Source organism: Berghia stephanieae, chromosome 3, assembly GCF_034508935.2.
Source record: "Berghia stephanieae isolate SIO BIC M18660-M18661 chromosome 3, UCSD_Bste_1.3, whole genome shotgun sequence".
NCBI lineage: Eukaryota > Metazoa > Mollusca > Gastropoda > Nudibranchia > Aeolidiidae > Berghia > Berghia stephanieae.
Window position 1 is genome coordinate 3,948,664 of NC_088362.1, and position 27,500 is coordinate 3,976,163.

General features: G+C 34.6%; 2 protein-coding genes across 5 annotated transcripts in view; one reads left to right on the forward strand and one right to left on the reverse strand.

The window, feature by feature from the left end:
* The window catches only part of LOC144967049 (BTB/POZ domain-containing protein 10-like), a 19,634-nt gene extending 5,697 nt beyond the window's left edge, over positions 1 to 13,937 (forward strand). Inside the window, exons 6-10 of the mRNA XM_078903819.1 lie at positions 186 to 306; positions 1,318 to 1,415; positions 2,020 to 2,119; positions 3,164 to 3,328; positions 5,077 to 13,937. Coding sequence (XP_078759945.1) covers positions 186 to 306; positions 1,318 to 1,415; positions 2,020 to 2,119; positions 3,164 to 3,328; positions 5,077 to 5,339 — 747 coding nt within the window. The 3' untranslated portion in view covers positions 5,340 to 13,937. The remainder of the gene's footprint in view (positions 1 to 185; positions 307 to 1,317; positions 1,416 to 2,019; positions 2,120 to 3,163; positions 3,329 to 5,076) is intronic.
* Positions 13,938 to 21,308: 7,371 nt separating this feature from the next.
* The window catches only part of LOC144967050 (iron-sulfur cluster assembly factor IBA57, mitochondrial-like), a 7,986-nt gene continuing 1,794 nt past the window's right edge, over positions 21,309 to 27,500 (reverse strand). For 3 of the 4 annotated variants that reach the window (XM_078903821.1, XM_078903823.1, XM_078903822.1), the window contains exons 3-7: positions 26,397 to 26,531; positions 25,245 to 25,416; positions 23,654 to 23,788; positions 22,693 to 22,792; positions 21,309 to 21,666 (exon numbers count right to left, since the gene is read on the reverse strand). In XM_078903821.1, the coding sequence (XP_078759947.1) occupies positions 21,456 to 21,666; positions 22,693 to 22,792; positions 23,654 to 23,788; positions 25,245 to 25,416; positions 26,397 to 26,531 (753 nt within the window). In that variant the 3' untranslated portion in view covers positions 21,309 to 21,455. The remainder of the gene's footprint in view (positions 21,667 to 22,692; positions 22,793 to 23,653; positions 23,789 to 25,244; positions 25,417 to 26,396; positions 26,532 to 27,500) is intronic. The other variant, XM_078903824.1, reaches the window with a different exon arrangement.

Below are 27,500 nucleotides of genomic sequence, written 5' to 3' on the forward strand. Positions count from 1 at the left end.
TCTCTCTCTCTCTCTCTCTCTCTTCTTTCTCTCTCTCTCTCTCTCTTCCTATCTCTCTCTCACTCTCTCTCTCCCCCCCCTTCGCCCTTCCTCTCTCTCTTTTGCCTTTGGTCTGAGTTTGACCAATGGAACGATGCATTTTCCTCCTTTTTGACAAATTGCCATTAATTATCATCACTGAATAGGACTTTTATAAGATGGGAGTTGTGCGGTGTCCTCCATCAGTGCCTGTGCATGAGCTGAGGGAAGCTTGTGATTATCTTCTTGTGCCTTTTGATGCTAATACTATTCGTTGCCAGAACCTCCGTAAGTATTCATTTTTGTCAGTTATGTTTAAAAAATTTTTACAACTGATAAAATGCCCATGCTTTGCCATGGAATATTTTAAAAGCTATGAAATATGTGATGGTGCATGATGGTTTGTCGGTCCTGAAGGTACATCTGACTGAATTGAGAAAAAGGCCAATATATCTAAAAAATGGCAAAAAAGGTGAAAATGCTTTTTTAAAATGTTTTTTCAATTTTTGACTTTTCAAGTGATTTTACTATCATAAAATTGTAATTTTTTTTCCATTAATATTGTCTTTGAAGTATTTAAAATCAATTTTTAAAGGGTATACCCTGTTTTTACCCATTGAAAGAATGATCATTTTGACAGTCGTTGACGCCTCTTTAAATTTGGCAAACAAACGTCAATCTGGTAAACCAGTACTTTTCCCAAAGGGGAAATCCATTTCTACATTCCTATTTTTAGCCATTTGACCCCTTCTAGTGCAGGGCTGTTCCGTATCACCACCTCATGTCTCGCATTTCAGCCCAGTTGTTGATAATTATTAGTGTTAGGAGAATAATACTGTGATATCATCCTTTACGGTCAATCAATACATGTTTTGTGTGTCTGATTAGTCCCTTCAAAGTATATGTGGCATGACACTCGTTTTTGGATCGGAAGGTCCTGGGTTCAAGCCTTACTCTGCGCACAGTTGAGTCCTTGGAGAAGGCTCTTTACTCCCATTCTCTCACCTTATTCAGGTGTAAAATGATTACTGATAACAGTGTTGTCTCTGTCCGAAAAAAAGTGTAATATCGCCTAACAGGCGTCATCTTACACCCTACATGTTAAATGCTGCTGTTGGCAAAAATCGGGAAACCTGGCTAATTGTGATGATTTTGGTATGGAACGAAATTTCCCGATTAGGGAAGTCCACAATATTGAATTTCATGTATAACAATTGCATAACTGTTTACAGTTTGTTATTTTGTTGTCATAAGTAGGTAAGTGTTTTTATTCAAGTTTTTGAATTATTACATTTTCAGGTGGTCTCCTTCACGAACTTTCCAATGAGGGTGCAAGGAAACAATTTCTGGAATTCTTAGAAGACCTTTTGTTACCTCAAATGGTTACCTGTGCCCAGGTATGAACATATTATCACGTTAATCTGTTGGATGCATTTTAATGGCGTTGTGCACTTTCTGGCATCAAAAAGAATGTAATGAAATACCACCTGACATTGTAGGCATTGAAGATCCCCTATCATTTCATCGCATATTTCACATGCACAATAACACCAAGAGGAGTTACTAACCACTTGGTCAGGGATTTGTGATATATAATAAATTTGTAATAGGATTTGCGATGATGAACGACGCACTCGTGACTTTTGCAACTTACAGACTCAAGCTTGAAATTGAATAGTAGTAGTAGTCTGAATGACGCTTGCTGAGAATTGTGTGATTCATTCATGGTCGATGAGTATAGCTGCTCTCTGTATCCATGTTGTTAATTGTTTCCATTGGTCACGGTCCTGGGCCAGAGTTTTAAGGCTGTCAAGATCTTGTTGTGACTTTAGTAAGGAGGGCACTGCAGTATTTCTTAGTTCTTCAGGGATTAATTATAAATTCTTACTTCTTACATTTTAAACTTTTTTTTTTTTTTTTCAATTGAATACACTTTAAATTCTTCTTCTAATTAATGTTATACTCATGTGCTATTCTCCTTTTTTTATTTTTTAAAACCAGAGAGGTGATAGAGAATGCCACATTGTAGTCTTGACTGATGATGATTATATTGAATGGGATGAGGATTACCCACCTCAAACAGGGGAGGAATATTCACAAAGTAAGTCATCTTTAACCAGTGAATATAATTTTTAAAAAAATCAAATTTTGGAGCAAATCCTATACTGAGGTTTGAAAATCTTAAGAAAGGCCATGAAAACAATTTTCTCTCTTCATTAGAATTTCATTATTGATTATGGACAAGTTGGCAATAGAATTTTAAAAAATAATAATTGAGCTTTTATATAGCGCAATATCCACTAAACATGCTCAAATCGCTTTACAAGGGGTCCCTGTTCAACAGCAACATTTAGGACAAGACGTGACGCCTGTAAGGCGATATTGTAATTTTTTCGTACAGAGACAACGCTGTTAGCGGCCAGGTGCTCATTTTACACCTGAGTACGGTGAGTAAAGAGCCTTTTCCAAGGACTCAACTATGTGCTGAGCGAGGCCCGAACCCAGTACCTTCCGATCCAAAAGCGAGTGTCATATCCACAAGACCACATAGCCGCAAATTAGTCTTCAATGTTGGTTGGATGTCGACAAAATAGATCCTTTTACTGAGGATGTTTCCTTGACACAACATAAAAGCCCTTGGGTTGTGTAGGAGTAGGAAATGAAGGAGAGGGGGAGAGAATCAACCAAATATTATATTTTGTTTTGTGTCAATCTATGCATTTATTGATTTTGTGATTTTAATGCAAAACTGTCCTTATATTTGAAAAATAAATGAAGACATATTCTTTGAGACGGGAACAGTGAGAAACATTTGAAGATAAATAAATGCGCTAGGTTTATATATTGCAGTTGTTAAATTTAACGTTGTCCTAATCACATTATACTGAGAAATTTAATTTTATCACTTCTGGTATCAATCATTTTTAGCATGTTTTCTCTTTCTGCCAATTTTATTTTTGCCAGAATTTGCTATTGTCCCATAGATTATAAATATATTTATTATTTTGAGCTTGGTCTGATTTATAGAAAGCTCATCTCTTATTGATAAATTAAGGAATGAATATTCTTTAACATATTAAGTTTGAGATATAGTAAAATTGATGTTTTGTCAATAATTTTTCTTATAATTTTTTTTTGTTTTCAGTTGTCAATAGTACAAATTTATATAGGTTCTTCCGGTATATAGAGAATAGAGATGTTGCCAAGCAAGTTTTGAAGGACAGGGGTTTGAAAAAAATACGTCTTGGTATTGAAGGCTATCCAACGTATAAAGAAAAAATAAAAAAGACATCTAGTGGGAGAGCAGAAGGTAAATGAAGCTTTATCAACTTTTACTTCATTTTGTCCCAGTGTTGCGTGTTTTCATAATTTGTTGCCATTATCCTATTTGATTTTAATTGCTTTTTTTTTTTTTACATCATAATGATAATTGTGATAATAATGATAATGATAATAATAATAATAATAATAATAATAATAATAATAATAATAATAATAATAATGATAATACTAATAATAATAATGATAATAATAATAATAATAATAATGATAATAATAATAATAATAATAATAATAATAATAATAATAATAATAATAATAATAATAATAATAATAATAATAATTGTAATAAAGATAATGATAACTGTAGTAAGAATAAGAATAATAGTAATGGAAATTATTTCTTTAGCACTCACTCCCAATCAGTCGCAGCTCTAGGTACTTGTTACGATTAGAGCTGTAACAATTATCCATTCATAACCTGTTATCCACGGATGAAACAGGTGCTCAATGGTTAAAACAGACCCATTCAATGAATAATCATTTTTATTCATTACAGACATTCATCCAACCAATAATCATCATGAGTGAATCATTAAGTCACTCAACTAATTGAGTTTTAAGAAAATTGAGCTTTTTATTTAATGCAATATCCACTAAATGTGCTCAAAGCGCTTTACAAGGGGTCCCTGGTCAACAGCAACATTTAACATGTAGGACGGGACATGATGCTTGTTAGTCGATATTGCAATTTTTCGGACAAAGACAACGCTGTTAACGGCCAGGTACTCATTTTACACACGAGTACGGTGAGAGAATGTGATTAAAGAGCCCTTTTCTAAGGACTCAACTATGCGCCGAGAGCGAGGCTCGAACCCAGGACCTTCCGATCCGAAAGCGAGTGTTATACCACAAGATCATATAGCCGCACTAATGGTAATAAAGGTGAACTGAGTCAGAGAAACTAGAGTAAACAACTGTTCATTTGAGTGTGTTGCATCATGTGATGAATGATGATGATGTAGACTAGACAGTGTTGGCGACGACCGGTGTCGACATAGGAAATGAGGTCGGGATGGCACTGTCATTAAAGGGTTATCTCGTTGCTTCTGACTGCACTAGTTAAAATAATATTACAGCTGCCAGTTAATTAAAATTGCAATGATTTCAGAGCTTCACCAAATGTTTTCAGTAGTTCCAATGGAGGCCACAAGCGAAATTGGTTATTAATTGGACTGCTTAATTTTAATGATTCTTCTTCATTGTTGCAGAGCTGTTCAGATTATGCGGATTGCACTGTAATAGTAATTGTGATGATAATAATGAAATAATTATAATTATAACAATAATATTAATCATGATTAAATTTTTTTTTTTGAAATGAGCTTTTATATAGCGCAATATCCATTAAATGTGCTCAAAGTGCTTTACAAGGGGTCCCTGGTCAACAGCAACATTTAACATGTATGACGGGACATAAATAGCGCTTATTAGGCGATATTACAATTTTTCGGACAAAGACAACGCTGTTAGCCACCAGGTACTCATTTTACACCTGAGTACGGTGAAAGAATGTGAGTAAAGAGTCTTTTCCAAGGACTCAACTATGCGCCGAGCGCGATGCTCGAACCCAGGATCTTCCGATCCGAAAGCGAGTGTCATACCACTAGACCACATAGCCGCATGATGATTATAATAATATTTGTAATAATAAGGCAGTGGCAGTGATATTTTTTAAAATTCACATTTCATGACACCAATCTTTTTTTTCCCCAACAGTTATTTACAATTATGTCCAAAGACCGTTCATTCGTATGTCGTGGGAGAAAGAAGAAAACAAAAGCCGCCATGTTGATTTCCAGTGTGTCAAGTCAAAATCTATCACAAATCTTGCTGCAGCAGCAGACGAAACTTCCTTTCACCATCATGACCAGGGTATCGTGCAACATGCCCAGGACGGAAGCATCAACGTTATTCCTCCACAACCATCTCCCTCTGAGCCTTATCCAGATTTGCAACTCCCTCCAGAAGCTTTGGAATAACCTGTCCATGTGTAGGAAGAGCAGTGGATAATGGTGTAGGAAGAGCAGTGGATAATGCCTGTGGACAATTTGACGTTGCTCACAGTTACAATATTCCAGACTGGTCATCTTTGGAAAGGAGAAAGGAAAGTTCAATTCAATTTCGTAATATTCACTGATCTTAGATTTAAGTTTGTCATAGAATCGAAATTCAACTTAAGTTATGTGAAATTGAAATTAGCTGGCTGAAGAGAATTTGAGATGTCATTTTTTTGACAAATTTTTAGTAATTCTAAAACATTTATTCCCTTACTGCTAAATAAGAAAGATTGGTTTCTGTTTCTTGTTTACACAATGGATTTTCCTTTTTTCAATAGCATATTCTTGATCTTTTATGCTGTGCTTGGACTGGTCTTTAGCACGAGTACATGATTGAATTGCTGTGTTTTACTATTCCAGTGCGACGTGAAATCTTGATATCTTTAATTCTTCTTTCTTCATTTGTAACTATGTTCAAACCGAAATAGGTCTAAAGTGAATTAGACAATTTAGTCCCTTGAATTTTGGTACAACACGCTTTTGCTTTTATTGCATATTGAATTCATTTGTGTATAGACATTAATCATTATCATTCAGATCCCTGTAACAGGGTTTCCAAAGAACCATATTTAGCCTCATTTCATTATAGCATTTTATCAAAGCATTTTTATCATTGAACTTTATCTTGTGAGGTGAGCACTGCCTTTTTGATTACTCACCATCGGAAATATTCAATTGTTTTGATTTCTTGTTGTACATTTGTCTCTGGCTGAGGTTGTCAACGCACACAAAATGAAAAGTAATAAGTGTTATCAGTAATCAATTTCTAATTTTTAAAATGATGAACATTCTCTCTAAATAATAAGAAATTCAAAATCACTTCATCTTTGACAGCTTTTCCTTTGTTTACAGGGACAAGGCCTCTAACATTTTTGATTGATTGTTGTTTTGTTTTTTTTATCACTTCCACTTCCAGCTCTATCACTCTGCAATGTTGGATGGGAGTTGTGGTTTTGATTCAATAGTTTTGTGTGGCCATTGGGTCGGTTTATTGTTTTGTAGAACAAGTTACCAAATCAATTCTCTAATCTGGAATTCAACGGGAGCGATCTATATCCATGTTTTCGTCCAACCCAGTCATCAATCACGTGATTTGTTGATGTCCAACGATTGGACATTTCTGAACAAATGTAAACACGCTGCTTTGTTTATGAAAGTTGTAAACATACCCATGTGTCAAGCTGAACACAATGACCAATCGTAATGGTAGTCAAAATCTGTGAAAAGTTTTCACTATGTAGGTCACTTTGAGCACATTTTGCAATGTGACCAATGACCTGGAGCACAAGGAAAGTTAATATAGATCATGCCCATTAGGGGTTCATGCTACTGGAGTCTGTTTATTATTTTTGGATAATGTTCTTTTTCAAGCATACCATACAGATTGATGACATTCTTAGCCGGAGACAAGTGTATACGGAATTGATACTGAGTAAAGTACATATTTGATGATATTATGTATGACTGTAAGTTAGATGGATGAATGAAAGAGAATTTTTGAATAAAAGAAACAAAACAAATTTACTCTGGCTGTAAAAAAAATGTTAGTAATATTAATATAGAGAAATTTCTTGAGTTTTACCTTTTCTTTGGTATTATTAATTTGAGATCTTGCACCGTTTCCTTGTTACTGGCACTAAATAAAGTGCTGAAAGTGTTGTAAGCTCCTAAAAACAAAATCAAACAAAATAGGATGTCTTAAGGCATATCTGCCTAATTTTACGGGTTGTCCGTAATTGTTACAGGGATTTGGTAATAATTATGCTTATGAAAATGGAAGAAATTTTACGGATTTTGATTTCACAGCAATTTGGTTGCAGTGTTAGAAAAAATAATACATTTTTAAAAATGTTAGTGCTGTGCTAAGAGATAAAAAAAAATTCCCTTGAAGTTGTAAAGGCACTGAAGAATCTAACGCTATGAAAAACTTGAAACTATACTGCCATCTATTTCTTTTCCTTCCACTAATGTGAATTGTAAATGTTTTAAGTGCAATTTTATTTCTAAAAATTGAGAATGTAAATAATAAATGGAAGAAAAATTGCTCCTTGCTATTTTGTTGTTGTTATGAAACAGTAACTTTTAAAGAATGCTAAAGCCATGACCAATTTATTAAAATCATTTTCAAATGTATTATTTTTGAGTCTTTAGCACAATTAATCAAAAACTGTGGAAAATTAAGATATTTTCATTTTAAACATTTCTTATGAAGTCAAGCTTTTCTATAGATGTAAAATTTTTGAGATTTTTGTATCATTAACAATAGTTTAATGCTTCTCACAAGATTACTTCATGTGTTGATTTATACATTTAGGCAACTGTCGAAAAGATTTTCACCTATTTGATTTGATTAAATTTCAATCAAAATGGGTTACAGTGTATTTATTATTTTGGTTAATTTTATTTTGATTGTAGTTTGGCTGTTTGTGAAATTGGCAATAGCAATTGATTGCTACTCTCTGGTTATGATGTTAGTCTATCTCAAAGTACTTTCCACCAGAGCTGACAGACCCAGCTACCCAATCAGTGTGGAGTGGACAGAAGGGTTAGAAATAAATTTCAACTTTACCCGGGATCGATTTTAAGTCCCTTTGCTTATGAAGCGAATGCTCTACCATCTGAGAGCTATCGGGAGTCCCCAGCAGTATTTAGACATACAATTAAAGTAAGGAATTTTAGTAGTAGAATCAAGACATTCCAGATCATGTTCATGTCATCTTTTCATCAGTAACAATTTAGATTTACAAGCAAGTTTTCTCAAGGAGCTGATCGTCATAAATGACAATAATCTCTTTAATGGTAATTGATCTTGGTTTTGTCCTAGTCCTAGCTGGGAGGGAAACAGTCAAATGCATAGTTATTGTTTTGGGAGATGATATTTATTTCCTTGTAAATCATATCTCTGTTATGTATCATTATATTTGTTATTTTGAATGTTTAATGTAAGCTTTTTTTTATTTATCTTGGCCTTTTCATTCCTTGCAAATACCACTTTAAAAAAAATTGAGTTAAATTAACTGGGCTGGTGGGTTCACAATTGGTTTTGCTTGCATCTTTATACTTTCTTATATCAAGTTATATCATTTGCCATTTCTTGATCTTTCATCTTGGCTGTTGTTTATATGTATTATAGAAAGAAGTAAGCATTTGAGTTCCGTATGGCACATTTGGCAGTGGCTGAGAGGTCTGTCTGTACTTGTATCTATCACGGTGGGAGTTTTAATTAATCTCACACTTGGCATGAAGATCGATCACTCATATAGGTATTTAGTTCTCTTGTACCGTCAACCGGGGCTACTTAGGCCACCCAGGGTAACTTAGGCCACTTACTAAAACAAGATTGCTTATTTTAAAAGATATTATGTTTTAACTAATTAGAACCCACTAGATCTAATAAGCACTCACGAATTTAACTTTGTAAAAAACAACCTTTTTTATTCCGGTAAGTGGCCTAAGTAAACCCGGGTTGACGAAACTCTGTTTGAATTAGTTCCTTAGCCTTTATTATTTTTTTAAAAGCATATCCCAAGTATCCCAAGTCGAGATAATATTTTTTTTTTCGACTCAACCCTCAAAGACAAACACGCTGTTTTTCTTATAGTCATAGCCAGTGTATTTATTTCAATTCTTTATGTTATCATTATCATGATCATGAAAAAAAAAATTAAACAGAAAATGATTCATATATAATATAATTCACAATGAAAAATGTTTAAAACTATATAGAGTCATATTATCTCATTTAAAGGCTTTTATAATATCTACATTCACTGGTGCTGTGTGTAGTAGTGTTGATGATCTGAAGTAAGCTGATATTAATTTAATAAGCTATGAAAAGCTTATATTGTAAAAAAAAACGACAAAAAACAACACAAACACACACACACCAACCCACCCACCCATCCATACGTACACACACACTTTTTTGCTTTCAACCATTGAAATTCATGAAAGCGAGCAGCTCAAAAGTACTTGATTTTAGCATTATGATACGGTGTATTGTGTACCTACTCATTGTTCCTTTTGGTCAGAAAAATAATTGAACAGGAACATTTGGATTGGACCCAAACGTAATTTTGGGTACCGTATATAATTTTGGATACGTAAGGCATCCTTCAGCCTGAGAGGAACACCCTGTAATACATTGGAAGACATACTTTTGTATTGATTTCTTCTTTCAAAATGATTTTTATTTACTTGTTGGTTGTGCTTCCTTGCCAATACACACATGAATACTACACTAGGATTTATTGGCTTGTCAGCGGGTGGTTGTATGGGAGCATCACCCTTGAATCATATACCTATGATGTTCGCATGGGTGTACAATCCGATAGTGATGTCGTTTCTTCTTCTCTTTACTAGCCTATCCTGCTTCTTTGGTTTGTGATTGTTTTTTTGACAGGGGATATTTTTTTTTCTGTAAATCTTCTGCCTGTTTGTTCTTGGTTATTTATAATTTAGCTTATGATATCTTTAGGTTATGATTTTGATTTACATTTGTACTATTTTTGTTAGATTGCTTGTTTTTTTGTTTCAGCGGTCTCTCATATAACCTCAATTGTGTTGGAAGAGACCTAAAGCAACAAACAAACAAAAAAAAATTGGCTTGTCAATTCATTGGCCAGTTCTATGGCTATTACTATTAACATTTCAGAGGTCTTAATTATTGCCTCAGAATAAAATGATTGTATTTAGACTATATTTTTGTTTCACATATAAACGCAATTTAATTTTTTTTTTTTTTTTCAAATTATCCAAAATATAATTTGGACCCACCATGTGCTTGAGGATGGAAGGGACATCAATGGGGAGAAAATATTGTTTTTGTGCTTATAGATGCATATATGTATGTTTTATAAAGTATCCGATATGTCCGATATATGTGACCCTTCGTCTCGAAACTGCATTATGTCGGGATGAATTGGACCCCGAAAAGTGACTTTAGAATTAAATGGATAGGAAATACCAATTTTTGAGCTTTTGTATTGTGAGAAATTGTCTTCATTCTCTATAATAACAAATCCAAACAAACCCCAAGTTTCACGATTTTGTCAATAATTTCAATTTTTTGCACTCAAGCAATACTGACATAATACCGCTTAGAGACGGTGGGTCCCATATGTTTTGTAAATGTATACCAATGAAATCACTACAGGCTGGAAAACGATGAACTCCAGTTTTATTATTGAAAGTTTTCAACATTATTACAGCATTACACGTGTCTCATTATACTGGAAACCCTTTTAATTAATGAGTTTGTCAAATGATATTATTATTGATTTAAGGTTTTCACCGTGCTGGCTTCTTTCTTCAATTGTGATCCCTGGTTTTTTAAATGTAGCTCGTTCGTCATATAATTTTAGTAAGACTTGTGTGCTTCATGATGATCGTTTTAAAGTCGAGAATGATGTTTAGTGTGCATTTGCTATGATGTGGGTAAGATTTTGTTGCAGAAGTAAATAGGCCTATAGCAGAATTGCCAAGCATTACGATAAAATCGTAATTTTACGATAAAATCGTATTTTTACGATAAAATCGTATTTTTACGATAAAATCGTATTTTTAAGATAAAATCGTATTTTTAAGATAAAATCGTAATTTTACGATATTGAGACCTCCATTACGTGATTACGACTTTACCTGCGCAATTACAAAATTTCGTTTTAAAAAAAAAAACAAAAAAAAATGTGAAATATAATTAATTGGTTGTAAAATTGCGAATCTATGAATTGATGTTTTTGCCTAGGTAACCTGGGCATATTCAACTCGGAACATGGTAAGGCAAATTTCTCTTTAATTTTTTTCTGATTACTATTTTTTTTGTCTCAAATTATCTACTATTTTTGGGGGCTCCAATTACTATTTTATGAATATTTTTTTGGCAAGTCTGCTATAGGCTCTTCTAATACGCATTGAATTTAACACATCTTACATTTCACTAAACTGACATTTTCATGAGTATTGTAGCTTGTTGGGTGATTACCCTCTAAAACAAAATTGTCTTTAAAGCATTGAACTCCTGTAAATCCATCATTGTGACCCACAGCATCAAGATGGAATAATGTCCAAATTAAGCGTCTAAAAGTGTCTAAATTCGTTGATTGGATAACATTCAAAATATAAGAAAAGAGAAATGATGGAGGTCAAATTTTGCTAAAGATGCATCAAAATGATTTATTTTTATTTGTTTTCCAAACTGAACTGATATCTTTCTATTTTCAATTTCCAAGGGTAACAAAATGTGTTTATGCTTTAACATTCCTATTGACGTTTCACATTCAATTGAAAACTGCTTAAGTTTACAGACCTGCCTCTAACATGTGCTGATTATTTTGAAACCAAAATTGGCCAGATTCAAATTTAAAAAAACACAATCAAAACTTTAAAGAATTGGTGAAAATATTATTTTTCATGTGACGTAGATATGACCAAATTTAACTGGTGGTTGGTGGAATTCACCTTCGGGCGCTGGAACTTTGGCCATCCTGAGCTCATGGATTCTTCATCAGTTCACAGATTTGAACTATCCCTTCTACTTATATCCCCCTAGGCCATTAGTCCTTCTACGTGACTATGTATTCCTTTTAGTTGGGACCTGTGCTTGTGTCTGGATGAGACTTTTAGGTTTGACGGTGTGCTCTTGGAATCTACATGTTCTCTATTTGAACCAATTCCCCTTTGTCTTACCTTTTCTTTTGTGCTTTAATTGTAATTCTAGAACTTTTTACCATCCCATTTTCTTCCTTTTTACCGGCGCTGATATGACCTTAATGTGTTGCAAGCGCCGTAAAACCCTTAAAAAAAACAAAAAAACAAAAAAATCTTTTTCTTGAATGAGATCACCGAGTTTCTCTTGCACTCTGCCTGGCGTTGTTAGCTGAGAGAGTAATGAATGAATGATATAAATTTTTTTTCTTTGTATATCTTTTCTCCATTGTCATTTCAAAAAATATAATGCTTATTTTGTAATTGATTGAATTGTGCACCTTGTGGCAGAGATCCGGTGGCATTGCATTGTCTGTGGGACTTTTAGCTGGTTTCAGACTTGATACAAGGATATCGCTCTTGGATCTACTTCTAATCAATCTCTTGATCCCCTTTGTCTAACGTTATTTTTTAGATGCTTGTTTGTTTGGTGTAAATCTTTTGATTATTCTACAATCTTCCATTTTACTACTGGTACTGAAATGACCTACTGTTGCCAGCTCCATAAAACCCTTGAAATATATTTAGAAATCATACAATTTAGGTGTTTTCCTTTCCTCTGTCAAATTAAATTTTTTTTACGTTAAAAATTTAGACATTTAGGCATTTCCGTATCTGGTACAAAGGCAAGTAAAAGCCATCCCTCATAAAAATTGTAGCCAACTTGTCTCTTTTCATTGAGATCCTATCAAAGTACTCACAAACAAAAGATGTTTCAGTGCCCTGCTTTTAGAGGATCAAGAGTTGGCAAGTCCTTGCCTGTCCTTGCAAATCAAATTATAGATGCATGCAACGTTTTCCTCTGTCAGAGAATAAATATATTTGGGCTGTCCACTGCTGGCTCATAATCAGTTCAGAGTTGTGCTATTTCACTGGTACGCAGTCTGTTTGGTCCGTGACTTACTTGCCTTTCCATAAACTGAATTCAATATATTGTGAATTCGAGTTGGATAGGTGTGGTTTACCATGTAAAATCCTTGCCACAGATTGCATCTCTGACTTAGAAGTGGTTGTAGTTGTAGCCACTTTTAATCCAGCACTTTTCAATATTTTGTTGAATGATGATGCTGTCTGTTTCACAAACAAAGAAGGCAATTGTATATTAGCTGACATTAAATTTTTTACAGATTGAAAATAGGTGCATTGTGTTAGAATAATTATGACCATTTTATTTAACTTTTTTTCTTTTTTTTTTTTTAAACATACCGTTTGTAATAATGTTATTTAGGAAAAAAAAAAGTATATGGTTATTTAACCCTCTCCTTACCACCTATAGGAAAATCGTCACATTCGTTACAATGCAACTGAAAATTTTCTCTTTCTGATTTGTCTTGTACATCACAAAATGTAAAGAAATGCTTTGATTACAGCTATAAATACTAAACACTGTGTTGTAGACATTATTTTGCTGAACAACATTCTGTATAGAGCGCACTTTTTTTCTTTTTTTGTTTGATTAGGGAAATCTATTTTTGTGTTGGATGGGTGTGAATTTTCGGGGGAAATTCTAAAAATAGCTGGTAAGGAGAGAGTTAAAGAATATAATAATAATTAATCACAAGCAATTTACAATTCTATCCATATGGAATTTAAATATGATATAATAATAAACCAGTGCAATAAACCAGTTGTAAATTTCAATCATAATTATCAGGTATTCAGATTTTTCAAGTTAAGCCAGGGGTCACCTTTTATGAGGCCATGCCACTTTATTTTTATTTTTTTTTAATTTATTGATCCAATGTGGTAAAATATAATTTCATATTATATAAATGATGCTTTGTACAGTGAAATAAAACATAAATCATAGCATGACTTTGCTTGTTCTTTGAGTGTGTATTTTTTTATGTCGTGGCCTCTCAATTAACCAGTAGATTTTTGGCCAATCAAAACATGAAATTTGTGACACACCCTCACACGTGCTCGGACAAACATAGTTGGCTGTTTATAAACAGTAACGTGAATGAAATCGACCCCTCTCTGATAATTGTTATTGTTTTTATACCGACAAATGGGTGACTAGTTATCACACGATTTTCTCGATCAGATTTTAAACGTTTAGGTTTACACATAATTTTCTGTGTTGGTTCTATTGATCAAGCGGTAGAACAGTGAGTATTTTACTGAAGCACAAACCCTCGATTGTAAAACATGTGTAGTTTGCTGTGTCTACCAATCACTGCCATTGTTTACATGATGACGATTGTCCGAGAGGCATGGTTATCTACCTGTCTATTTTACATCATTTTCATTTCAGTCTTTGAGATTACTCGGCCTATTATCAAGGTCATATCTTCCCATAACTGCCACTTTTCTATTTACACATTAGGCTCTTCTGGGTGGGGTTCCTGACCTCCCATAGTGGGCATGGAGGCACTCACTGTGTCTTCTATCACCCTATAACCGGGTGGTTGGATGGGAGCATCACCCTTGAATCATATACCTATGATGTTCGCATGGGTGTACGATCCGATAGTGATGTCGTTTCTTCTTCTCTTTACTAGCCTATCCTGCTTCTTTGGTTTGTGATTGTATTTTTGACAGGGGATATTTTTTTTTCTGTAAATCTTCTGCCTGTTTGTTCTTGGTTATTTATAATTTAGCTTATGATATCTTTAGGTTATGATTTTGATTTACATTTGTACTATTTTTGTTAGATTGCTTGTTTTTTTGTTTCAGCGGTCTCTCATATAACCTCAATTGTGTTGGAAGAGACCTAAAGCAACAAACAAACAAAAAAAATCACCCTATATCTTCCCATAACTGCCACTTTTCTATTTACACATTAGGCTCTTCTGGGTGGGGTTCCTGACCTCCCATAGTGGGCAGGGAGGCACTTTCTGTGTCTTCTATCACCCTATATCTTCCCATAACTGCCACTTTTCTATTTACACATTAGGCTCTTCTGGGTGGGGTTCCTGACCTCCCATAGTGGGCAGGGAGGCACTCACTGTGTCTTCTATCACCCTATATCTTCCCATAACTGCCACTTTTCTATTTACACATTAGGCTCTTCTGGGTGGGGTTCCTGACCTCCCATAGTGACAGGGGGGTACATACCGTGTATTCAAATCTATCCCCTTATATCTGTTTTCCAACATGCTTTCTGTCTTTGTCTTGGAATGAGACTACTGGGTTTTGTCCTGGCCCTGGCCGGAGTCCTAGCTGGGGTTTGAGACAAGTCAAATGCATAGTTATTGTTTTGGGAGATGATATTTTTTTCCTTGTAAATCATCTCTCTGTTATTTTTTATTATAATAGTTATTTTAAATGTATAATGTAAGCATTTGAGTGTATTCCTCTTTGTTGGATTTTGTGCTTGTGTATCATCATCATTGCCTTTTTCACCCTGGGTCAGGGTATAGGCCACAGACAAACAGTTTCCATCCTTCTCTATCCTGAGCCAACTTTTTTTTAAATCTCATTCCAGGTCTTACCACTTCTCTGTATATCAGATTCTTTAATTCTTCTCCATGTTCCTCGTGGCCTTCCCCTTGATCTTCTGCCCTGAGGGTTCCAGTCCAATACTTTCTTTGTTATAGTTGAGTCATTCTTTCTAAGCGTGTGTCCAATCCACCTCCATCGTCTTCTTCCTATATCCTCTCCCACTGGTTTCTGCTGTGTTCTTTTCCATACTTATTTTTTATTCTATCCATCCATTTTATTCTGAGTAGCTTACGCATGCACCTGTTTACAAAAATCTGTACCCTCCTTATACATGCCTGTGATGCGTTCCAAGTTTCACATCCATACAGTAGGACAGACTTCACGTTTGAGTTGAAAAGTCTTAGCTTTAGTTGAAGGGAGATATCTTTAGTTCTCCAAACTCTGTTCAAAGATGTGAATGCAGCCTGTGCCTTTCCTATTCGTGCTTTCACCTCTGCTTCCGTGCCTCCATCCTTGTCAATTATACTTCCGAGATAGCAGAAAGTGTCTATACAGTGCACTCTGGATACGTCGACGTTGCCTAAGTCGATTTTTACCCAAGTCGATTTTTTTTCTTGGTCCCTCCCCCTTCTTCCTATATAACATTAGTAAAAAAAAAAAACTCCTTATAAGTCGATGTCGCTTAAGTCGATGTTCTTATCACTCATGACTACAAAAAAATCACAAATAAACAAGTATTTCCATTGGTTAAAAAAGCTACCAGTAAGAATTTTAAGTGGTTAAGAATATACGTGAACGATTGGCGCACATTGATGTGATGTAGGTGCTTTGCCTGACGTCCGAGTTCAATGTACATGAGCAGTATTGAATAACTTTAATTTCTCCATCTCAAATTTTACATTTTCGCAACTTCAAGTTCAAGATTTTTTTTGTTCTAATCCCAGGCCATCCTATGTAATGGCCCTCTTAATTAGTATCAATTTTATCAAGAGGAATTCAAGTCAAGTCTACAACTACAATGGCAAACCTATCGCGGAAAAGGAAGATTCGACGCATTTGGAAAGTTTGGCATGCGACAGAAAATCATCGCATAGGAAATTAGCATACCAGCTATTTCTGTCTCGAAGATTTACAATAAGCATGACCTTGACCTAGAGGCTCCTACCCTTCCGCTTTTCGCGGAATAATTTCACTTAATTAATTGGTATACATTCCACATTCAAGGCATTCTCATCGAGGAAAATTAAAAAAAAAAAATCTCTAGCGAAAAAAAAGTGAGCTATGGCTTATTTCGTCATCTCCTATGGTCAATCAACACACATTTTGTATGCTGATTAGTCTCTTCAAAGTGTGTGCTGCTGATGTCGGATATTATATGTTTGGGAGGGGGTTGACCGAAGTATTATTATTATTATTGTGACTCCAATTCGTGAGGTCAATGACCTTGGTAATATTATATGTTGGCTTCAATCGGTAATAATATTATTTGAGTACGGTCAGCTTCTTTCCCTATTTAATTTTAGCCCTGTGTCCGTGTGTGTGTGTGTGTGTGTGTGTGTGTGCCGGCACGCGCGTTTGCTTGATTAGGTGTGTGTGTGTGTGTGGGGGGGGGGGGGGTCCTGACAAGGTTAAATCCATCCATTCAATGCTTTGCTCTCAGACGGCCAGAACCTGTGTGTTCTCTATTATTATTTGACCCCATTCTTAGTCTTTACACAATCTGTACATTTTTACACATTTTTTATTTTTAATCATTTGAGTACTTTTGGATTGTCTATTACATTTTCTGTTGCAAAGTATGTCATAGTCAATAACAGTAAGTTGATTCCGCTTTTTTTTATCTCAAATTCCGATTTTTATGTATTCTGATTCCTCTATGGGACTATTGGGGGTAGGAGCCTCTCATGACCACTATGAAGGGACATACTTATTCTAGATTGGTTTGCTTTGTTCAAATGAGTTTTTGCTCATTTGGTTACACTCCGGTTAAGTTGATTTTCGGATAAGTCGATTTTTTTCTCGGTTCCCCTGGGCATCGTCTTATCCGGAGTCCACTGTATCTTCGAGTTCCTGATCTTTTACTTTGATCTGCTCCCTTTGACGCGTACCTATCCTCAAGACCTTTGAGTTTGCAGGGTGAATTCTTAGACCAATTGATTCCGAGAGGCTGTTTATAATTGTGGTTTTTGCTTGCATCTGGTCCTGGGTGTGGGACAAAAGAGCCAGATCATCTGCAAAATCCAGATCATCCAACTGTGTCCAGGGGGTCCACTGTATCCCATTTCTTCTCCCTTTGGAGGTTTCTTTCATTAGCCAATCAATGGCAAGGATGAACAGGAATGGAGAGAGCAAGCATCCCTGCTTGACACCAGTCTTAATTTCAAAGCTGTCAGTAAGCTGATCTTCATGTACAACCCTGCAACTTGATCCTTCATACATTTCCTTAATGAGGTTTACTATCTTTTCAGGGAGTCCATAATGTGCCAGAATTTTCCACAATGTTGCTCTGTCAATACTGTCGAAAGCCTTCTCGTAATCCAGAAAGTTGACAATAAGAGGAGAGTTCCATTCTATAGACTGTTCCACTATGACTCGCAGAGAGGCAATCTGGTCGGTGGTTGAACGGTTTTTCCGAAAACCTGCCTGTTCGTCCCGCAGTTTAGCATCTGTTGCATTCTTAATTCTCTCTAAAATAATACGGTTGAAAACCTTTCCTGGGATAGAAAGAAGAGTGATGCCTCGATAATTATTACAATTACTGAGGTCCCCTTTCCTTGGAAGCTTGATAAGATGCCCTTCCTTCCAATCCTTTGGGAATATCCCGTCATTCCAGATTCTCTCAAATAGTGGGTGCAGGGCCTCAGCATTTCTTTCCGCATCAACTTTTAGAGCCTCCGGTGGAATCTGGTCTGGTCCAGCAGCTTTCCCCCTTTTCATCTTGTTAATGGCACCCACAATCTCTGCTATCGATGGTGGATCACAGCTAATTGGTAGCTCATTCCTTGCAGGCAAAATTTCTGGCTGGTTGTCTGGTGGTGGTCTGTTCAGAAGGCAGTTGAAATGTTCCCTCCATCGTTCAGATTGAGCCTCTTTTCCAAAAATAGTTTTCCCATCTTTGTCTTTGACTGGTACCTCTGGTTTCCCATATTTTCCAGCAAGTGTCTTGGTAGTTTGATAAAGGATCCTCATGTGTCCTCCAGTCGCTGCTGCTTCTGCTTTCTCTGCAAGTCTGTTCATGAATGCTTCCTTGTCTTTCTTCACAGATCTTTTGACTTCCTTAGCTATGGCTCGATACTGCTCTTGTGCATCCAGTCTTGAAGCCCTTGTTCGGCTTGCATTCACTTGTTCCTTCCTTGTTCTCCTCTTTTCAATAAGGTCCAAGGTGGTTGGACTTATCCATTCTTTATGTTCCGATTTCTTTACCCCCAATACTTCGTGGCAAGTTGTTATGTAGACTTCCTTGATCTTTGCCCAATGTGACTCTACATCTATGTCCTCCTCGAGCTCAGTAAGAGGTTGGAATCTATTACTCAATTGTAGTTTGAATTCCTCATTCTTTTCCCCATCAAGTGCATTCACCTCGAATTGTCTTCTTGTATGTGATCTGGCCCCGTGTTTTCTGAGTCGGAGCTTAAGCTTTGCCAATAGCAGGTGGTGGTCTGATCCAACATCTGCCCCTCTCCGTACTGTCACATCTTCCAATGAACGTCTGAATCTACGAGAGATACAAAAATGATCAATCTGATTCTCTGTCACACCATCTGGTGAGACCCAAGTTGCTTTGTTGATCCTCTTATGGGGGAACACTGATCCTCCAATCACCAAACTGTTGAATGCACAGAAATTTGCAAATCTCTCACCATTATCATTCATTTCTCCCATGCCATGACGTCCCATGATACCTTCATAGCCTACGTTATCCTGTCCCACTTTTGCATTAGCATCTCCCATCAATATGTTGATGTCTTTCCTTGGCAACTTGTCAATGACTTGTTGTAGCAGACCATAAAATGTATCTTTGTCCTCATCTGTTGCATCATTTGTTGGGGCATAGATCTGTACAATGTTCATGCTGATCTTCTTACTCCGTGTTGTAAAGGACGCCATGATGATCCTTTCTCCGCATTGTTCCCATCCTCTCAGTGACTTCTGGGCAAACTTGCTTAGAATTATTCCTACTCCCTGTGTATGAATCCCGTCCCCTCTCCCTGAATATAAAATCTTCTCCCCAGACTTGAGGTGTTTCTGTCCGGATTGTATCCAGTGGGTTTCGCTTACTCCAAGTATATGCAGCCTGTATCTTCTCATCTCAGTCACAACTTGAGAGCTTTTTCCTGCTTCATACATGGTGCGAACGTTCCACGACGCAATTCGAAGCTGCTTGTTTGGCAAAGACGTCATCGGGTCAGCAGAGTCCTTTCGGCTTTGTCTGTTGTCCTTCATAAATTCTGTAATTCCAGAAACTCTTCGGTCGCCCAAGCTAAAAAAAGGATTTGGTTTGTCTGTCTGTGTTTCTGTAACGGTTTGAGTTTAACGGAAAGGGGTGTTAACCCTTTGCCAACCCCCAACCTGGAGGACCAGGTGACTCAAAGATGGGGGAATCACACACCATTGGTCGCCTTTTACGACATGCTGGCTTGGCGTTGGGCTATTCTCGACCCTCTCAGTTGAGGGACCCCGGACACCACACGGTGGATGGATGAGACTTATAGGTGATCTCAAACTAAGTGCATTGGTGGTATGCTCTTGGAATCTACATCTGATCCCTATTTGTTCCCCGTTCCCCTTTGTCTTACTTTCTCTTGGCTGCTTTAATTGTAATTCTAGAACTTTTTACTATCCCATTTTCTTCCTTTTTACTGGCGCTGATATAACCTAAATGTGCCGTAAAACCCTTTAAAAACAAAAAAAAACAAAACAAAATTGGATAGTAAAAACATTCTAGGCGTACATTCAAAAGGTTTTGAAGAAAAAGTAAGACAAAAGGCGAATGATTCAAATTGGGAACATATACAGGACTCCTGTCAGGGTCAGGACAAAACTAAGCAATCTCATTTCAATACAAAGACAGAAAGCAATTGAAAAACAGATACAGATGTATAGAAGACACAGCAAGTACCTCCCTGTCCACTATGGGAGGTCGGGAACCCCACCCAGTAGAACAAAACTAAGTGGGTATTCTATTCCAAGACAAAGACAAACAGCAACTCGGGAAAACACATACAGGAGATAGAAGATACAGTGTGACCTCCTTCCCACCATGGGAGGTCAAAGACCCCACTCAGGATTATGTGCTGAGGATTTTTAACTGTTTCTAATCTACTATAATAAGCACACTAATTCATGTCACATTCTTCACAAGAAAATAAATGAGAGAATGAATGTTTGGCCACATTAAGACACTTTGTATTAAGCCTGCTAACCTCAATAATACCTGGCAATGCCGGGCGGAATACAATATTCTGTTAACAAAAACAACAACAAAAAAAAAAAAAAAAAACAGAGAGAGAGAGGGGCTCATATTAATGGAGATGACAGTTAAGAAAAAAAAAAAAGAGCTAACAATGAATTCTGTTTACTTTTATTTTAGCGGTCGTAATGATACGGAAGGCTGATTTTTTGTGGGATGGTATATTCTTGTGTTTTTCTTTCTCCTTTGCTTGACAATGTTACATACACATCTTTTCAGATTTTCATCTTCATAATAATAATAATAATAATAATAATAATAATAATAATAATAATAATAATAAAAACAATAATAATAATTAAAAAAAATAAATAAATAAATTCCAAAAAAAAAATTAAATAAATAAATAAAAAAAAAATAATAATAATATAATAATAATAATAATAATAAACTTATCTCAAGCTTCATATTTTTGGCAATAAATTCAGGATCTATATTATATAACTATGACAATCTGCGGCCTTGGGTAAAACAGTTCAGTTACTATCAAATTCAGGCCACCAATGAGGTACGTGGGTTTGAAGTGAAACCTGACTCTTATCACTAGCGGTCACAAATAATTTTTCTTTAATATGAGCCATTCTAATAAGGCCCAGACCGTAACGGTCTTGAGATCCTCTGAACTTTCCGGCATTCCGACCCTTCTCAGTCTGGATGGTTGTGTCTTTATCAATATCTGGCGGGCTGCTGGAATAAAAATAAAAATTTTAAAAAAGAAAAAAAAGAAGATAATTAATGGAAGAAAACAAAAACCATTCAACGTTTCAAAGCAAACATTTTGAATGAGCCAAGAAATTTTAAACGATAGGGTTATCTTGAATGAAGTAAATGAATGTTGAAAGGTGTGTACATAGGAGTAAATATCAAATTTACAGACTGTGAAAACATCTATCAAAAATTTTTTTTTTAAAACCAAATAAAACCAGGGTTGTGGGTCAGAACTGTTTTGGATTGAGATATCTCTGAGTTTTTTTTCCTGGTCTTGTCTGGAGCCCTTAGCTGTAAGGGAAGCAGTCAAATGTATTGTTCACTTTTTTTTGAAGTTATTTTTTCTCTCTTGTTAACCATCTCTCTGTTATGCACTATTATAATTCTTAGTTTTGAATATAGTTTGTACTTTGTAAGTATTTGAGTGTATCTTTCATAGCGGGATTCTTTGCTTGTGCCTAAACGTGACTTGTTGGAAATGTCAAAATAGACACATTGATGGATTACGCGTTGACTCTCCTGTTCCCTATTTGATTTGGTCCCCATTTGTCTTGCTTTTGCATAGGAGCTTTTAACTTCAAATCAGCAACTTTTCCCCTATCATCTTCCAATCTTTCTAGCCAGTCCTTCAAGGCAATGTGATTTAGATCTGCTGTCCACCTATTCTTCTTGAATCCTGTATTGATGTCCTAGACTTACCTATTACAAAAATTGTATTCTCTCCGTTTGGGTATATTTCCTAGTCTGTACAAAAAAGCCATAGTTAGACTGCTTTTTAAAAAAGCAGGACTTGATGAAAAAGAACGGAATAATTACAGGCCTGAAATTTTCCGTATTTAGCATTTTGTTCTTTTTTTTTTGAAGCGGTTACATTCATTTTTGTGTATCTTTATTGATTACAGACTCATTCTCACAGTATAAACCAGGATTGTTAATAGATTTTTTGAGCCATTAATACACACACACCTGGGTCAAGATTAAGATCAGTGTGTAGTTTGACCTTACCTTTCAAAAACTAAAGGCATCAGCCTCTTGCGTGTAACACCCGTATGGTGAGTCCTGGCTGTGAGTTCTTGTCCTATGTAACAACCCTTATCAAAGCTGACTGATGTTAGGAAAATAAAGAGAAAGAAAAAAAATGAACATGAAATGAAATGCTTGTGACTTGAATAATGAATCCATATTGAATATTTGTGACATATCGACTCAAAACAGTGTTATGTCCATGTGGCATTGATGCTGAAAATTGAATTTATAGTCAATAAAATGAAACTTGGGATATCAATAATAATAATAATAATAATAATAATAATAATAATAATAATAATAATAATAATAATAATAATAATAATGGACGTAAGATCAGGTGACCCTGAAACTAGGATATTTTACAGGACATTGAAAAATTCTATGAACAAATATATAAATACAGCGTCTTACTACTAATGTCCACCATGCCAAATGGATTTCACAAAGCTTTAGATAACTCAGAAAGAAAAATATTATTTAAAAACCCACTAAACAAGTTCGATTTCAAACCAAAGATTAAAAGATATAACAGAAAAATATTTAAGATCTGCTAATTTAAATATCCTAAGGGAACCCCCAAAATCGTTAGTTTTTCATGAGAAATCCTTTGACCACCATACCCCCCGACTGTGGAAATCCATCAATATTGAAATTAAAAATAGTGAAAATCCACTTATCTTTAGAAAACGGTTAAAAACTGAGCTTTTCTGTAGGGCATATAATTTGGACTCTTGATATGTATTTTATTATAATATATTATGTTGTCATCGAATTTGTGTGGTTTTTAACATGCCAGTTCTATATTTGTATATCATACATGATGTGTTGATGTAAAGCGCCAGTGAGCAATTCTAAATTGGAACTAGGCGCTATATTATTATTATTATTATTATTATTATTATTATTATTATTATTATTATTATTATTATATGCATACCTGCATTAACAAATCCTCCATTACTCTCAAGAGGAAAACAATTTCCAGGAGGCAGATCGTCCATTCCTTCCGCCAAACCCCATTTAAATCGAGACTCCCTATATACACTTTCTTCAACATTATCAGTCGCGTCATCTAGAAAATGAAAATATCTTCAGTAGGTTATAGAGTATTTAAGTAAGACACCGTGAGCTTTGTTCAATAAATGCACACGTTAAAACAAAAGATCTCAACAACACTCTGGGCCAGACTTTAGAGCCATGGCAGACCAAAGTTTTAACAAATTTACAGATGTTTGTTTTTGTTTTTTTTTTAACAGCAACTTATTATCTAGTTATCTACTCAGAAGTAAAATTATAAAAAAAATAAAAATCTAATGACTAAATTCATTTGTCACAATTTATATAAGAAAAATGGAAACTGGTGCTATAAATATTTCTTATTCAAGCAAATTAAAAAAAAAACAAAAAAAAAAACAAAAAAAAACCAGAAAACCCAACCCCCCCCCCCCCCCTAAAAAAAAAAAAACAAAAACAAAAAACCCAACAAAAAAACAAACAACAAGTATTGAATAATAGAGTTTCCCTTAAGGACATAATATTCAAGGAACTTTTCCAGCAAAAAAAAAAATCCGTTTTCAACCAATAACAGAACACAATCTTGGGAAAGCTGGCAGCTAAAGCAAATTTTATATTTGGTTCAACGATCAACTCCACCGAAGACTGTTATGTCCATTTTAGATATCAATCTCATTTTTTAAATTGAATCTTTTCTTGGTTCTCAGCATCAAGCACTAGAATACTTCCTTCTTAAAGTCATTCAAAGTCATGTGTTGATAATGAGAGCACCTCTTTGAGAAATATAAGTTGACGACCGACGACCAAATCATTAATTATTATGTACAAATTTATGATAAAGAAAAAAAAAACCCAATTTCATCTCAGTTTTTTGGATTATTGAGACATTAAGATTATAATTACAAAAATGTTCGGCTTATCTAGACATAATTTGATATTTCTAAGGTCATATCATTGCTTGACTGTGTGACAAAACCTGCGAGTAGTTACAGTGACTAGTCTGTGCTCCTCTGAATCTTGACAAAGACATCATTTACAAAGCTCAAAAAGCTGGCATAAAATTTTTCCTTTCATACTTTCTTTCTTTTTTTTCTTTTAAAGTACACGATGTTGATTTCATAAAATGTGATTATTTAAAAAAAAAATATCCCTGTCTGTATTTTCACTTTCAATGTAGTTCAATTATCTATTATCAAAAACATCTGGTCTATCTTAGTGTGCACCAACATACCTTATTACTGGAATGATTTTGATCAACGATGGTTCAAAAGATTCGTCTCGATCTATCTTAATTTCCACATTAGTACAATGGTTATAATAAATACTGGCCTAATAAACCTTTTTTTTAAAACAAAAAATGTGCAGGTTTTTAACTAGTTTTACTTAAAATCTCTAGGTTAGTTATATACATTTTCTGATGAATGACAGGTAATAGCTATTAGTATAAGTCAAGATTTTTTTCCTTCTTTATGTGACCTCCTTGCATAATAGATACTCTGTAACTAATAACTTACCATTACATGTTCTTCTTATCAATCTCCTTCCAAAGTCTGCTACCCTCGGATCAGGACAAGAAATCACAGTTTCTGTTGGACTTGTTTCTGAGTTAAATTTAGCATTTTCTTCCACATGAAGAGCAAACTGGGACCACACTTTGAATTCATCACTGATGTTTGATATATCTACCTAGGGTTAAAAAAAAAGATAGGTACTAGTATTACCTAGAATTGACTGTTTTTAACAATGAATTTATTAATATTCATCACTTTATTTTAGTTGAACAATGGCAAAAGTTTTTTTTTTTAAACGAATAGACCGACACTAAAAGAATAATCATATTGATCATTAACAATATATTTGTATAAGGGATCTACTTAGCCACGTTAGCTCAATGCCCTTAGAATTCATCTTAGCAAGGTTCTCATATACAAGTGCATAATTAACATCTGTATTCCAAAATAACATTTACTAACATATAGATAAAAAAACAACTGTATAATAGATTTGCAACAATGATTTTTTAAAATAAATAAATTAAAAAAAAATTTCTTTGGGTGAATAAAGTATTATTATTATTATTATTATTATTATTATTATTATTATTATTATTATTATTATTATTATTATTATTATTATTATTATTATTATCATTATCATTATTATTATTAGATAACTCATCAAACAAGAGATGTCTGATGTCAACAGGAATCACCTATGTTGTCCAAAGTGAGCAAATTGGGGGTTAATAATCTTGCCCAAGAAAAAGAATTAAAGTACCCGAAGCAGGGCTCGAACCCGGGCCTTCTGAGTCAAAGTGCAATGCCTTAACCACTCTGCCACTTTTTTTATTGTCAATATCAAATTATAATAATGACCTTTGGACAAAAAAAAAAAATACAAAAAAATCAAACAACCCCCACCCCCAAGCAAAATAAAAAAAAACAAAACAAAACAAAACAGACAAGCTTTTAAAAATCTGTTGTATCAAATAGAAATTATTTAAAAAAAAAAAATCAAATATCAGAATAACACATGGCATCATTTTTTGAGAAATTGTATTAAAACAGTTCATTGAATCATGCTTTTACCTTCTTAGTTTCTGACAAAACAAGGATAAAATATTTACAAATTAACAAGCGTTAAAAAATTCAGACCTCTTTATATACCTTTTTTCGTAGCTTGTACCTCTTAAGCAAACTTATAAATTCCTCGACAGCAGATTTGGGTACATCTACAAAGACAGTCGGGGTTCCACCCTTTTCAATCATGTTGTATAAAAACAAGTCATACAAAATTCTGCCCTGAGTTTTCAATAAATACATTAAAAAAATAGATTAAAAAAATAATTGTGTCATGACATTTTAGAAAAAAAAGTTATCTATCAACTTTAAGGGCAAGACCCAAATTCTACACCAAAATAAAAAACCAAAAAAAAAATCTATGAAGAATTATTTGCTTAAATCAAATATAGATTTTTTAAAAAATCATTCACAGAATTTGCAATAAGTTCTAATTTTTAAAAATAGTATGACAGATATGCATGGTTGTACAATAAAATGAACCGTCTCAGTCACTACAAAATGATTTTGACAAGGACAACACAATTACGAACTGAATTTTATTGTTATGTGGTTTTCTGACAATTCAAGGTGCATGGATGGGTGAGAGTGAATCTGATGTGGCAATGCATGTGAGCGTTTGTGTTTTTGTGTGTGTATATGAGTGTAGGTGCATATGAATGAATGTTCGTAGGAGTGATATTTATAAACGTTAATTTATATCATCATGTTCATATGATAAAAGTAAGAGGATGTTTTAGATGGTTGTATGCAGAAATAATAACCCAGGAGAGATGCACATTACAACATGTTCTAGCTGAAAGAAACATTTAATATGTGAGATAAGGTGTAATGATGCATGTAAGGTCATTTTACACATTTTTTTTCGACAAAGACAACACAGTTATAGACCAGATACTCATTTTACACCTCAGTGAGACGAGAAAAAATGGGTAAAGAGTCTTTTCAAAGGAGTCAACTTTGTGTTGCTCAAAGGACTCGAACCTGGGACATACCCATACCAGTCTGAAGGCGAGAATCGCACCACACCAGACTACATTATTTAGCTGTTAAAAATAAATCTAAAAATAATAAATTAATTGCAGTGTGATTAGCCATGATGACAAAATTATGAATTGAGTAGAGGGTAGAAAGGTACATCTAACTTCTAAAGGTAGGTTTCTTTGATACGATGCAAAACTATTTAAAAAA